Consider the following 14,846-nt stretch of genomic DNA (forward strand, 5'->3'; position numbering starts at 1 on the left):
TATGACACATTATGTTTATGATGGTACATACCAGTTTTGTTTTCAAAGTTGTGAATCTTATTTGTCCTTCTTTAACAATTTAGAGTTTTAAGTAAAGCATACAGCATAGTTAACCTAAATATCTGTTTTTGGGGTATCGCAATACATTTTTTTTCTTTTGGTAATTGAAAGAATGAATGAGATGCAATCATTATCCCACCGATATCACAAATGACTTTGTATTAGTTTGGGGGTCATTGAAGGGAAAGTGAGAAGGAAAACCATTGCCCTTCTGAGGTTGCTTGAATTTGCAAGAGAAAGGTCCCCAGCTGTCTTCACCTTTTAATCCTTAGCATGGTTCCCATTTTGGAAGTTGAGATCCCAGACTCCCTTCTCCTTATACAAGCATAAGGTGTATCAGGTAAAGGAGTATGACTTAAGGAAATGTATAAGTCGTTTAAGTAATACTTCCTGAGGACTGTATGACTTGACATTGATAATAAAGGGTAGAAGGGAAAGGTGAGATATAAATACGTCCTCCCAACATGCAAAAGGGAGCAAATGGAATTTTAGTTTATGTTTGCCTCCATTACCCTATGCCAGAGGGTCTTGAACATTGGTGCCCATAAAAATCAACTGGGAACTATTTAAAAATTTACCTTTCTGAGCCTCATCTCCAGAGTCCCTGATTTTGTAGGAAGGAGTAGACCTGAGAATCTGCACCCCAGGTGATTCTGATGTTGGTGGTCTGTTCACTATGCAGTAAGAAACACCATTCTTACATAGACTTTAGGAGTAAGTTTAAAATGTCTGAATTGCAATCAAGTCTTTATTTCTGCCATCCTCACCATGGCCTGGGCAATTGTCCTATTACTAAATTTGCCCTTCTCCCCAAAACATCGACAGTCCCTAACCCAAATGGCACTCTTTTGGCTCTCATCTTAAATTGTCTGCCTAACCCAATTTACATCAAAGTATGAATAAGATTTAAATCCTCTTTTAGGGCACTTGGATTACAAAATAATCCATCTCTCTTAAGGTAAATATTTAAATGTTTCTATTACCCTTTAGTTTTGTTTCTCGTTTGGGTAATTAACCTGGCAGCACTGTCTGGTTTAATTTGATTGCTGGGTGAGTCATGCCCACTTCCCTCTTCAGCCTGAAGTATCATTCATTCTTGACTCATCCTGTGTCTTTGTGAATCCTTCCTTGGTAAACTTATCCACAGGGAAGATCCTTTATGTCCTCGCCACCCCTTGCACATGTTTCAATTATAGCACCTATCATTTTTTACTGGGATTGACTATTTTATTTTTGTATCTCCAGTTCTACATGCAGTGGCTGGCAAATAGCAGGCGTTCACTAAACGTGGAATGAATTGTGGAATGATTTTAAAATCAATGCTAACTGGGAAACAAAACACGGAAATGCCAAGGGCTGACTGCTAGGCTGTGGGGGCCTAGAAGTAATAAGAATAATCCCTAACAGCACAGAATCCTCCTGAAGGGATCTCCTGTCCCACTTTCTCATGTCGCTTTTCCTCCTCTTCCGACACCCTAATTTCCCGCCCACTCCTTTCCCTCCTGGAGACAGGTCAGGCAGGTATGCCAGCTCAGCAGCTCTGATTGGTCGGCGATGATTTCATTGTTAGGGAACATCCGGGCCTTTCCCCTCCCAGCAGCACCTCCCCAGAACCCGGCCTTCCCGGTTCCCACTCCCGCGTGCGCCCCACCCGTGCTGAAGCAAAACAACCGCCTCTCCCTAGCCCGCTTCTTGCCTTCGCCTGTGCCACCTCTTCCCGTCTCTGCGTCGAAGAGAGGCGTCCATATCCTCCAATGAGGGCCTAGAAGGCCGTTGTTAGCCAATCAGTAGCCAACGCCCCGCAATTCCGGGTGGGACTAGGACTCCACACCTGTAACCGGACAGCCCTTGGGTTCCTTTATGGCGCTTATTTTACCCAAGGCTTAGAGGTCAAAAGGAAGGGGGCACAGTCCTCGCAGAATGGAAAGGATTCGCACACACTGTCTGGGTTTGGCCGTTTTTGAAAACTAACCAATCGCTTTTCGGATACTTCCCCGCCTTTTGCGCCTTCATTTGAAAAAAGCCGGTGTGACGGACTTGGAAATTGGTTCAGTGACGGACACACAGAAAAAGCCAATGACTGAGGGTTGGAACCACCATTTGGACCAATAAAATAAGGAAGTCTCAAGGGCTCGGGCTTGGCGAGGCGGAGCGCAGGTGGGCGTTATTTGATTGACGGAGGGCTCTACTTATGGCTGGTGGGGTGGGCTGGTCCTTGACGTTCTGGAGGCAGTACCTAGCGGAGGCGGGGCTGAATGAAGTAAATGGTAATGAAGGGTTGGGTCTCACTTAGTGGGCGGTGTTTGATGGATAGTTGACCTTGCCAATTGAAGGTGGAACCTGCTGCCCAATGGGAAATTAGGAAGTCAGAGGCGGGGCCGTGTGGGCGGGGAAAACTAAGTACGAAGGTGAAGGGGGAGCCAAACTGGGAGGGAAAGATATGATTGGCAGGTCTTTCAGCGAACCGGGGACCGGGAGAGGACGCGCGGCGTCCCAATGGGTGGGAGCCGAGGGCGGGGCTCCCCGAGGGGCGTGGAAGGACGGGGTGGGGGGAGGGGGTTGCAGAAGGAGCCGAGCGGCTGCTGCTCAATGGCGGAAAAGCCGCCGGCGCTCTGACTGCCTCGTTCCCCTAGCAGTTGCGGGGGAGTTTCCTGCCGGCGCGGCTGGAGTCTCTGTTTCTCAGCGTTCGGTGGTTGGAAGATGCTCCAGAGAGACGAGGCTGCGGCGGAGGAGGTGGCGGCAGCCGAATCGGCAGCGGCGCTAGGGTGGAGAGAAGGCGGCAGCGGCGGCGGCGGCGGTGTGAGGGGCCCGGCGGTGTAAACAGCCCCGGAGGTGGCGGAGGCGGTGGCCGAGACCCCGAGGGGGAAGCGGCGGCTGAGGCAGGGTCGCGCCTCCGTTGGAAACTTGGGCTGAGTACAGCAGGGGGTTTGGCGGCGGGCGCGAGCCAGACGCCCTAGACTTCGCTTCCCTCCCTTGCCTCAGGTAAGGCCGCTCGGCGCCCCGCCGGAGGGAAAACGGCTGGCCGCATCGCCGAGGCCCCAGGACCGTTTTCGGGGTGCCTCCGAGCTGCGGCCCGGGCTTCTGCCCTTCCGAATCCTTGCCTTTTTCCCCACTGCCGGGGAACCTGGGGAGCCAGCGCCGGCCTGGCTCCTGGGTAGGCCCCTTCCCCAGTCGCCGCCTCCGCTCTCGGTTGAGGGCTAGGAGAGGCGCGGGGAGAGAATAGGAGTTTGCTCAAACGCCTGAAAGTCAACTGCTTCCCCCTTCTCTCTGCTTCAGTGTGCAAGCATCTCTTTCACACGAAAGCACTGGGGCTACCTTGTGCTCTTCTCTTCCTGGTGCATGCCTTATTTGAACACACTACCTTTTCCCATTTGTTTCCTCATTAGCTTCTGCCTTATTCTGCGCTCCACTTCACTTCCTTGTTAAATCTTCTTTCTCGCTCTTCTGTCTATGCCTCTCACCATCTCCTTCCTCCTTAGTGGCTTTGAATTATTTGTCTTATCAACTCCGGCTTCTCTTGCCTGCCCCTTCGTTTTTAGATGTCATTCTTCTTAAATTGAAACTGCTAGTATCATTAGTGCCCCACATCTCCTAGAGATCCATGAAGAGTAAACTGACCAGCTTTATGTGGTAGATCAGTTTTTTATACTGTAAGCCTAATAGCCTTAAAAAAAAAAAGATTGTATTAAACGTTGAGTGTGAAAATAACACTGAAATAATTTTTAAAATGAAAGGCTGAGTGTTGGAAATACTTATTTCTTCATTTTTTAAAGTTGCATGACCTCTAATGTCAGAGTTAGAAGAACTAGGACATTTGCCCATCTTATTTGGCAAAAATGCTTCTGAACCATTTGATAGCAGCCTAAATTCATCAGTATTCAAGTTCTTCTAAAAACAACTTGAAAACTAAAAAAAGACATGAACAACTAGGAAGCTGTTTTGATAAAGTCACAGTTAAAGAGCTTTTAAAATAGGATCCACATGTTTAATGTATCAAAATAAAGTTGGCAGAAGTCTTGTAAAAGGATTATTTAGGAATTTGAGTAGTCTTAGTGTTATGTAGCTATTTTGGGAAAAACATTCTTTTTCTGTTAACAAACGTTTACAAGTACTGTGATGTGAGAATTACTGAGGTTTATTGTGGGATTAACACAGGAACTCTTTTTATTTGAGCTACTGCATGGATGGAGAAGTAGTAAATTGTTCAGGGTAGACAGTGTAAGTCACAGTATGTTCTGGGAGATGGAGAAACATGCCATGGACACTGAATTGTTAATAGATATTATTTCATTTACTTTCTCTGTTGTGCAATAGCAAAGTTCCTATTGTTGGCTTACTTTTAAATAGAGCATTTCTAAATAAATAGTGAGACAAGCTATTCTAATTATTATTATAATCTTTTCCAAGTATACAAGCCTTTTACAAATACAACGAAAGTAATATTAAAATGGCAGTTTTTTAAGGAATTGTTTTTGTAGGCCTCCCAAATGGGCAGTGTGTTGTTACAATAGAACTTTTAAAATTAAGTATTCAGGGCAGATTTTTTTTTTAGTCAAGAGATATTCTTTCAGGGATAATCTTCTTTTTCCCCCTGTGCTGCTTACTCTCAATGCCTTCTTTGTCCCTTTTTTAAAAAAATGGTTGTTTGTGTTTTCCCGTCTTCATTTGTTTTTGCTCTCATAAAGTCTTATCACAGTTTCTTCAGTGATTGTTTATGTTGTGTTATTAGCATAAAGTAGTATTTTTATTAGAGCTTTCATATCCATTAGTTAAGATTTTCCCTGTTTCTTATACATTATCCTTCGGATTTGTTGATGTGATTATTCTATGAGAAGTGACCCAGCAGAACTTTCAACACCTGTTTTCTTATACTGGATGTCTGATTTCTATGAAGACTCCAGGAATAGGTGAGAAAGCCTTTTCTATTTGTCTAGTCATGTCAGTAAATACTGTTTTATGTTAGTAATTCACATATTATGATTACTAAGTCCCTTAAGATTACATCATCTGAAGGAATGGTGTAGTGTCTAAATAGCTGTGTTTCTAAGAAAGGCTAATTCACAAGTTGACAAGATCAGAAAAAGTGGCTTTTGTTGAAAGTTATTTTTTCCTATAAAACATTTTTTATGGAGTCTTTTGAATTAAAATATGATGATAATTGTCTCTTGGCACTGTTAGAAGAGTAGAATTTGCCATAGTATCAGTGATTGTGGAGATTCATTAAAAAGTGGCTGAGCCAACAGTGAAAGGATTGCAAACATGCCCTTGTAAATGGGTTGGTAAACATTTCTTTTTTTTTTTTAAGACAGAGTCTCACTTTGTTGCCCAGGCTGGAGTGAGTGCCATGGTGTCAGCCTAGCTCACAGCAACCTCAAACTCCTGGGCTCAAGCAATCCTCTTGCCTCAGCCTCCCAAGTAGCTGGGACTACAGGCATGCGCCACCATGCCCGGCTAATTTTTTCTATATATATGAGTTGGCCAATTAATTTCTTTCTATTTATAGTAGAGATGGGGTCTCACTCTTGCTCAGGCTGGTCTCGAACTCCTGGGCTCAAATAATCCCCCTGCCTCTGCCTCCCAGAGAGCTAGGGTTACAGGCGTGAGCCACTGCACCCAGCCAAACATTGCTTTTATTGTACATGATACCGGGAGTGAATGGTATTCACTTATTGGTGTTAGTTACACATATTCTCTCTCTTTCTCTCTCTGTGTCTTTCACTCCCACTGTCACTCTCATCTCATCTATCTCTCATGTATCTCTGTCTCATCTCTCTCTCTCTCTTTTTCTCCACTCCATATCCCCCTGTTCACAATACAGACCAGACACAGGGCCTTGGGTGTATATCAGGTAGGGTTTACTCTAGGTCCTCTTTCTATACAGTCAGTGTAAGAACACAGCCTGTGGTAAGCACTATAAGGCCTATAATGTATATTTTATGAATATTTATGTATTATATGTAACTAATATTTTAAGTATTAAATAACATTACCTAGCATAGGAAGTAGTGATAGTATTAATTCTAACTCTAAAACTAACTTCTTAAAATACAACATGTGATATTTTACATTTTCTGTTAAATATGCCTTTCACAATTCACTGACTTAAAGGAAAATTAATTGGTAAATTACTGATGGTATCAGAATAATAAAGTTTTTTTTTAAATTACAAAATTCTAATAGCAAAATTTATTCAAGTAATAGTTTAAAATATAAAATCATGATTAGGGGTAAGAGAATTTGGGAGAATAGTATTTCTGGATTTTCAGTGAGTCTTCACATTGTACTTGATTTTTTTTATTTTTTTCCCTTGGTGAACTACTTTCAGAATTGCAGTGGAACAGAATACTGCTATTTATATTGACAGCTTTAAAGTTTTAGTGTAGAATGTATAATATCTTACCCATTTTGTTAGTAGAATTGATGACTAAGAAAACTTATTAGTTGGGGGTATGGGATAAGATTCCTAGAAACAGGGCAGACCTCAGATAGGTAATCTAGACTACTCCCCAGTTTTTTTTTCTTAAGAGACAGGGTTTCACTTTATTGCCCAGGCTGGAGTACAGTGTGGCCAGAGCATAACTGGCTGTAGCCTCAAACTCCCAAGCTCAAGCATCCGCCTGCCTTAGCCTCCCAAGAAGCTAGGACTAGAGGCATACACCACCATGCCCAGCTAATTTTTAAATTTTTTGTAGAGATAGAGATTCACTGTGTTGCCCAGGCTGGTCTTGAAGTCTTGGCCTCAAGCAATCTTCCTCCCAAAATGCTGTGATTACAGGCTTGAGCCACCACACTTGGCCTTCAAGCAAAACATTTCTAATATGATTTAATCTCTTTGGGTATACTTGACTTAAGAAGATTGACACTTTTGAACATACCATCTGTGTTTCTCCCCTTAAGGAAGACTACCTAGAAGACTAACTTCAGTGATTTGATTAGGTAGTTGTTTTTTTTTTGAGACAGCGTCTCACTCTGTTGCCTGGGTTAGAGTGCTGTGGTGTCAGCCTAGAATGCCATGGTGTCAGCCTAGTTCACAGCAACCTCAAACTCCAGCCTCAAGCCATCCTCCTGCCTCAGCCTCCAGAGTAGCTGGGACTAGAGGCATGCGCCACCATGCCCGGCTAATTTTTCTATATATTTTTAATTGTCCAGCTCATTTCTTTCTACTTTTAGTAGAGATGGGGTCTTGCACTTGCTCAGGCTGGTCTTGAACTGCTGATCTTGAGCGATCTGCTCACCTCAGCCTCCCAGAGTGCTAGGATTATAGGCGTGAGCCTCCGTGCCTGGCCAGATCAGGTAGTTTTTAATCAGTAAAAGAACACTTTACTAAATTCGATAAAGTTATGAAGTTTTCTAAAAGCATAATTTATATATTGTATATATTTATTTCTCAGACTAAAGATTTTGAGATTTAGTTTTTAGTAATGTCTAGCATTCTAGGTAACTTACCATATATGTATGCTCATATACTTTTTAAAAAAGTTTTCATTCAAATTTCAGGTTCTTTATTTCTCCTCTTCAATTTAATTTTAATAGCAACCATAAATACTTTGCTTATGAATTATGGTAAATCATGACACAGAAGAGATCTCAAGTAAATTTTCTTTTTATTTTACTGTAGCTAACTGACCACATCTGCAATATTTTGTTAATTGCTTGGCATAACATTTTTTATAATGATACCCTTTATAATAACTTGTTTAACTGCATGAACCCTGTAGCTTAATCAATTATATTTTAACTTGTTAGTTCATATAGTAGACATATATTTAATATAGTTTGTAACATTTAAAGCACAGTTTACCAGTTTAAAGTTTTTGGCATACCAAATAGTTTATTAACTTGCTAAATATAAAATGAGTTCAAAGTTTTCTTTTACAGTATGTTGAAATATCATCAAGATTATATTTATTGGCTTTAAATTGATTTGTTTCTTGAAAATTCAAAATCTTAAAGTTTAGAAACAACACTACTTGGAAAACTTGTTTTGTATACTTGAGAACAAAGGATCCAGTCAGATATGGTCTGATACTTAGAGGAGAGAGACAAACTTTGGAAGTAGACTGTTGACTATTAATCAACTTGTGTTACTTTTATTTTTTGTTGTTGTTGTTTTTTTTTGAGACAGAGTCTCACTTTGTTGCCCAGGCTAGAGTGAATGCCATGGCATTAGCCTAGCTCACAGCAACCTCAAACTCCTGGGCTCAAGCAATCCTGCTGCCTCAGCCTCCCGAGTAGCTGGGACTACAGGCATGCGCCTGTAGTAATTTTTTACTACAGGTGCCAGTAATTTTTTCTATGTGTATTAGTTGGCCAATTAATTTCTTTCTATTTATAGTAGAGACGGGTCTTGCTCTTGCTCAGGCTGGTTTCGAACTCCTGACCTCGAGCAATCCGCCCTCCTCTGCCTCTCAGAGTGCTAGGATTACAGGCTTGAGCCACCGAGCCCAGCCTCTTGCTACTCTTAGAGATGGAACCAATCACTGGCGGTGATATAGGGAGGATAAGATTGCTGTGATTTTTGTCTATGTAGAATGTCCTTCACTTCAGAATAGGTTGTGAATGAAAAGTTCATTAATATGATAGAAATAGGAAAAACTTTTTCCTTTATGGAAAACTGTTTTAAAATGTGGTTATGTTATGAGGTAGAACCAAATGTGTAATAGAAAATAAAACAAGTGAATTAAGTTTTGTTTGATAGGTGGTATATACTTGAGATGAAGCAGGTTTGCTAAAAAAATATGTAGAATAATTTGGACCAGGTGCAGTGGCTCACGCCTGTAATTCTAGCACTCTGGGAGGCCAAGGCGGGTGGATCACTCAAGGTCAGGAGTTCAAGACCAGACTGAGCAAGTGTGAGACCCCATCTCTACTAAAAATAGAAAGAAATGAGCTGGACAACTAAAATATATATAGAAAAAATTAGCTGGGCATGGTGGCGCATGCCTGTAGTCCCAGCTACTCTGGAGGCTGAGGCAGGAGGATCGCTTGAGCCCAGAAGTTTGAGGTTGCTGTGAACTAGGCTGACACCATGGCATTCTAGCCCATGCAACAGAGTGAGAGTCTTTTTTTTTTTTTTTTGAGACAGAGTCTCACTTTGTTGCCTAGGCTAGAGTGAGTGCCATGGCATCAGCCTAGCTCACAGCAATCTCAAACTCCTGGGCTCAAGCGATCCCCCTGCCTCAGCCTCCCAAGTAGCTGGGACTACAGGCATGCGCCACCATGCCCGGCTAATTTTTTCTATATATATGAGTTGGCCAATTAATTTCTTTCTATTTATAGTAGAGATGGGGTCTCGCTCTTGCTCAGGCTGGTTTTGAACTCCTGACCTTGAGCAATCCGCCCCCCTCAGCCTCCCAGAGTGCTAGGATTACAGACGTGAGCCACTGCGCTGGCCTAGAGTCTGTCTTAAAAAAAAAAAAATTTTGCAGAGTAATTTGTAAGGGTCTGAGCACTTTTAAGTTTGAAAGTCCTATTGCTGATTCTTAAATCTGATTGCATTTTATTTTCTTATTGTAGGTGTCAAGAGTACTCCTAATATTGAAGAGAGATAGTTAATAGATGTTTTTATATGTGAGAGAATCTAGTAGTGTCTCTATCACTCATGAGTACTTAACCTATATGGGCAAAGTGTTTTTGTTTGTTTTGACTAAAGTATTTACCTCTGAGGTAAGGAAGTGGCATTATTTGTTGGACACAGGTGACCCTACTTAGTCCCTTACAAAGGAAATAATTAAAGCACTCCCAATGATAGAATATATAGATCAAGTTTAGATTTGGGAAGCTTTCTGTTATTTACTCCTGACTACCAGTCCCCTGAGAAGTAAAGGATAATCAAATCGTATTTAGTCTGTAGCCCTCCAATCATTCTTCTTCTTTTTTTTTTTTTTAAACAGTCTAGAGGTCTTTTATTTTTTTATACCTATTATGTCATGAATTCGTAGGGAGTAGGTTCCAGCAGCTCTGGCTTCTTTCCATTGGTTCTCTCAAAGTTTGCTTCTCTGAGTGGAGCAGGCTGGTGCTTCATTTGAACCCAGGTACATTTCTCTTTGGCTTCCTTCTTTTTCTGACCATTTTCCTTGATGTGTTTCAGTACGCTATCTTGGCTTCTTAGAATGCTTAATATGCTCAATGGGCACATTAATTTTCTTGGTAATAATCTTGCCCTTGTTTGTTTACAACCATGACAACAGAATGCTGGGTAATATTGTAGACTCTTCCAGTTTTGCCATGGTAACATTGGTGTGGCATTCCTTTTTGAACAGTACCTATTCCCTTGATGTCTACAGTATCACCATTCTTGTAGATTTGCATGTAGCTGGCCAAAGGAACAACTCCATGTTTTCTAAAAGGCCTAGAGAACATGTATTGATTGGGTATTTCTCCTTTTTCCATTTGTGTTCGTCATTTTGGGGAATTACTGGAAGATGGTTCCAACTGAAAGAAAGCCCAGCCGTTATCCTTGTAATCACGGAATGCCTTCTGTACACAAGATGCCATTTCATGCTGGAGTCTGAACAAAGCAGACAAAATCCCTGACCTCATAGATCTTACATTCTGGTACCAACAATTCTCTCTCAATTTACGTTATAGCTATGCTACTCCTGTGACTGGCCTAAAGAATTGAGTGGAAAATTTGGGATGTATTTATTTTCTGCAGTACACTTAAAAGCTGTGATTAGAGCTTTACTATTATTAACAAAAGGAAGAGCTTTTCTGATTTTGAACAAAAACTTAAATATGAAAAGAGGAAGAGGGAAATATCGTACTTCAAAGGAAGATACTGACTTAAGATTAAAAGATAACCCAAATAAGGAAAAGAGATCCCTATATCAGGCAGGCATGAAGGAAGTCTGGGGATTTCAGGTGTTTCCATTTACTGTCCATACTTGGATAGATGAGGTCCTGAAAAAGATGGTAGAAAAGGTGGGAGGTTGGGAGAAAAGGTGGGTTAATGGGAAGAGGGTGAATAGGACTTTTATCAAGTTTGGTTTAAATAATATACCTATAAAATATGTGTTGTCATTTGTGTTTGAAAAATACCTTCTGTCCTTATGTGAGTGTACCTGAAAGACTAGTGGTTGACCAATAGTCTGGTCATCCTGTCACTGATTTGTGACTGCTCTGATAAAAGATGGCTGATGGAAATTGTCTCTTGTTTTATTGTGCTGAAATTGGTCTGTTTATCACTACTTCCCTAAATTCCATAGCTGTAGTGTTACTTGAGGGTTGTGCCTTTGTTTTTCGTGAGGTTGTCATACTGTGCTTAAGGTGTGAAGCAGGTGCTTTTGTAGTGATGATCCAGTTTGATAAAGATATTTCTTCTTGCCGGGCGCGGTGGCTCACGCCTGTAATCCTAGCTCTCTGGGAGGCCGAGGCGGGCGGATTGCTCGAGGTCAGGAGTTCGAAACCAGCCTGAGCAAGAGCGAGACCCTGTCTCTACTATAAATAGAAAGAAACTAATTGGCCAACTAATATATATAGAAAAAATTAGCCGGGCATGGTGGCTCATGCCTGTAGTCCCAGCTACTCGGGAGGCTGAGGCAGAAGGATTGCTTGAGCCCAGGAGTTTGAGGTTGCTGTGAGCTAGGCTGACTCCACGGCACTCACTCTAGCCTAGGCAACAAAGCGAGACTCTGTCTCAAAAAAAAAAAAAAGATATCTCTTCTTGAGTTTACACAAACATTACACACATAAGCACAAGAGATCTTTAACCTTTTTGTTTTTGTTTTAATGCTTGATCTTTTGCTTTCATTTGTGAGTTAGAGTTTTATGTGATCCTGATTGCTGAAGTGAATCAAGATTGAATTTTTTTAAAAGTAAATTGACTTGTATTTGTGTCACTGCCTCAATATAAAAGAACATTAGTTTAATTTATTACCCAAGATACCACATTTATTGTACGCAAATAAACCTTCAGTTTATTAGTTTCATTTTAAATATATTTTTGTAACTCTATTACTATATCAAAATGCTGATGTGCAAGAGGACTTGAATTTTTCAATATACTAAATTTAGTATTGTAATTCAGACCAGATTAATTAAGCTGTTCAACATTTGGCCATTTTTGAGTACCTATATTTTAGATTTAAAAATAACCTAAAACAACCTTACTTGAATTTCTTAAATTATCTCTTATATGCATAACTTTTTTTAATATATAATTTAAATTTTTATTAAAGTTTTGGTGGTTGATGGTCCTAAATTTAGAAAAACTGAGTTTATTTCTATCAATGTGAAAGTGAAATAACTTTTAGCTTAATATATGATAGTTTTCAGTTAATACCCTCCCCCCCTTTTTTTTGTAAACTCTGACTCTAGTTTGTAAGGTTAGTAGAGATTTGGAAGGATTAATGATGAGATTGATTGCTTTATTGCTCTTACCTTACAGTCTTGAATTTTTTTCTTGCTCTGTCTTTCTGGGCTAGATTACAGTGGCATCATCATAGCTCACTGCGACCTCAAACTCCTGGGCTTGAGCTACCCTCCTGCCTCAGCCTCCCAGGTAGCTGGGACTACAAGTACGTGCCAACTCACCTGGGTAATTTTTCTGTTTTGTAGAGACAGAGTCTTACCCTTTCTCAGGCTGGTCTCAAGGAATCCTCCCATCTGCCTTGGCCTCCCAGAGTGCTACGATTATAGGCATGAGTCACCACTCCTGGCCTACGTTCTGTGCTTTTTTGCTTTGAGTTGCTTTTTCTGCCTATGTCTTTGCTTATTTGATTTTATTGAAAGGGTGGCCATCAAGTTTGGAAACAGATGGACACACAATAAATTGTTTATTGATGTTATATTACAGAATTTATTAAAATAATATCTATGTTTTCAGACTTTGTGACCACCTTACAGAGGGCAATGCATGTAAGTGGGTCTTTTTGTCTTTATTGGATTTGTATTGTGTGGTCAAGTTATGTAGTCAAGTATAAGACATTTTGAATATAAAGGAGTAGAGATAAATACTTATAGAGAGCTGGCTGGAATCATAGCAACCCTGTGTTCTTAAGAGGACTGAAAAACAATCCAACAAGTTAAAAATGAAGTGTAGCATTTAATTGGCTCTCAGGTATTTTGGCTAAAAGGGAGATGGTAGATAGCAATAGTTTCAGGAGTATACTTGAAAGATGGTTATTGGGGTTGACCAAATTAACTTGACATTGGTATTGTTTCTCAAATGTACATGAGGCATCTTTTCAACAGATACATATTTCTGAATTGTTGCTACTCTGTGCTTTCAGGTAATACTGTAGAATGCTTAGCACTGTTTACTTGTGTATGTTTATAAGTGTGTTAATCATAAGAAGCCTTTATACTTGAAGTGGGTTATCTTTCTGGAAAAAGGACAATTGGGAGCATTGCCTCTAAAGTCAGACACTTGGATTCAAATCCCTGTTCCAACACTCTATAGTTGATAACTTAAACCAAGTTACTTAATGTTTCTCAGTTTTCTCATCTGTAAAGTGAGGGTGATGATAGTATATTTCATAAAATTGTTTGGTTGAGATAATCCATGTAAAGCTGTTAGCATAGAGACCAGCACATTATAATTGCTAACCTTTACTGAGTGCTTTCTATTGCTATTACTACCACAGCTAAATGATATAGCGTAAGTTAAAAGACTGCTTAAACTCAGGAGCAGAAGACTCTGTGGTTCTCACTCAACTGTTTAATGATTCTGTGACATGTGAGTTACTTGTTCTTTCTAGGATTTAGTAGCCTTAACCTGCATTTAACATTTTTACCTGAGTAAGGCAGAGGGCTGGACATCTTGATGCCCTTTTGACTCTAAAATCATGAGTTCTGTTCTAAGATTCTCATTTTCTACCAGAGTGTAAGCCACATAAGGGCAATAACTATGTTAGTTTTGTATGCTGATTTATCCATATATCTATATTGTATTCTATAAATATTTGCTGAATAAATTTTTCCATAGAATCAATATCTTTTTTGGGAAAGGAATGGGGGGAGAAGGAGGGAAGATGTTTATTCCTTCTCAAGGAGTTGATGATTGTTAAAGATATGAACACAAATTTCCTGCTGTTCATTGTTGTTTAGTCAGTAATTATTGTCTATTATCATTAGGCACTTTGGAAAACAAAGATTGGTGTTTTTTTTTTTTGACACAGAGTCTCACTTTGTTGCCCAGGCTAGAGTGAGTGCCCTGGCATCAGCCTAGCTCACAGCAACCTTAAACTCCTGGGCTCAAGCAATCCTCCTGCCTCAGCCTCCCGAGTAGCTGGGACTACAGGCATGCACCACCATGCCCGGCTAATTTTTTTTTATATATATTAGTTGGCCAATTAATTTCTTTCTATTTATAGTAGAGACAGGGTCTTGCTCTTGCTAATGCTGGTTATGAACTCCTGACCTTGACCAATCCACCCGGCTCCCAGAGTGCTAGGATTACAGGCGTGAGCCACCATGCCCGGCCTAGACACTATCTCTTAAAAAATAAATCATCTTTCTAAAATGAATAAAAGTCAAATAGCAGTATTAATCAAAGTATCTTGTGATTTTTGTCTTGTCCTCACTTCTACTTTATTTTTTTTGAGACAAGGTCTTACTCTGTTACTTGGGCCAGAGTGAAGTGGTGTCATGTGGGTGGTGTCATGCACTCCCTCTCCCCCAAGTTTCATGGAAGACAATTTTTCCATGGACATATGGAGCTGGGGGAGCGGTTTTATGGTTTTAAGGTGGCCTGGTTCCTAACACACTGCTCTGCCTGTCCTGATCAGGGTCTGTGGCCCGGGGTTTGGGGACTGCTGCTATACATGCTATAAAAACTTATGTTA

General features: G+C 40.6%; 1 protein-coding gene and 1 non-coding gene across 6 annotated transcripts in view; one reads left to right on the forward strand and one right to left on the reverse strand.

Annotated features, from left to right (window-relative positions):
* Nucleotides 1-1,867: 1,867 nt before the first annotated feature.
* Nucleotides 1,868-14,846, forward strand: part of PPM1B (protein phosphatase, Mg2+/Mn2+ dependent 1B) — an 81,271-nt gene continuing 68,292 nt past the window's right edge. For 3 of the 5 annotated variants that reach the window (XM_012756283.2, XM_076000713.1, XM_076000711.1), the window contains exon 1: nt 2,611-4,967. In XM_012756283.2, coding sequence (XP_012611737.1) covers nt 4,949-4,967 — 19 coding nt within the window. In that variant the 5' untranslated portion in view covers nt 2,611-4,948. Of the gene's footprint in view, nt 2,218-2,610; nt 4,968-14,846 lie in introns of those variants that run through there. The other 2 variants (XM_076000712.1, XM_012756248.2) reach the window with 2 other exon arrangements.
* On the reverse strand, nt 5,854-5,981 carry LOC142870369 (small nucleolar RNA SNORA51). The gene has a single exon (XR_012918777.1). It is a non-coding gene; the product is annotated as a small nucleolar RNA SNORA51 (small nucleolar RNA).

Source organism: Microcebus murinus, chromosome 3 (genome assembly GCF_040939455.1).
Source record: "Microcebus murinus isolate Inina chromosome 3, M.murinus_Inina_mat1.0, whole genome shotgun sequence".
In the NCBI taxonomy this organism is placed as follows: Eukaryota; Metazoa; Chordata; class Mammalia; order Primates; family Cheirogaleidae; genus Microcebus; species Microcebus murinus.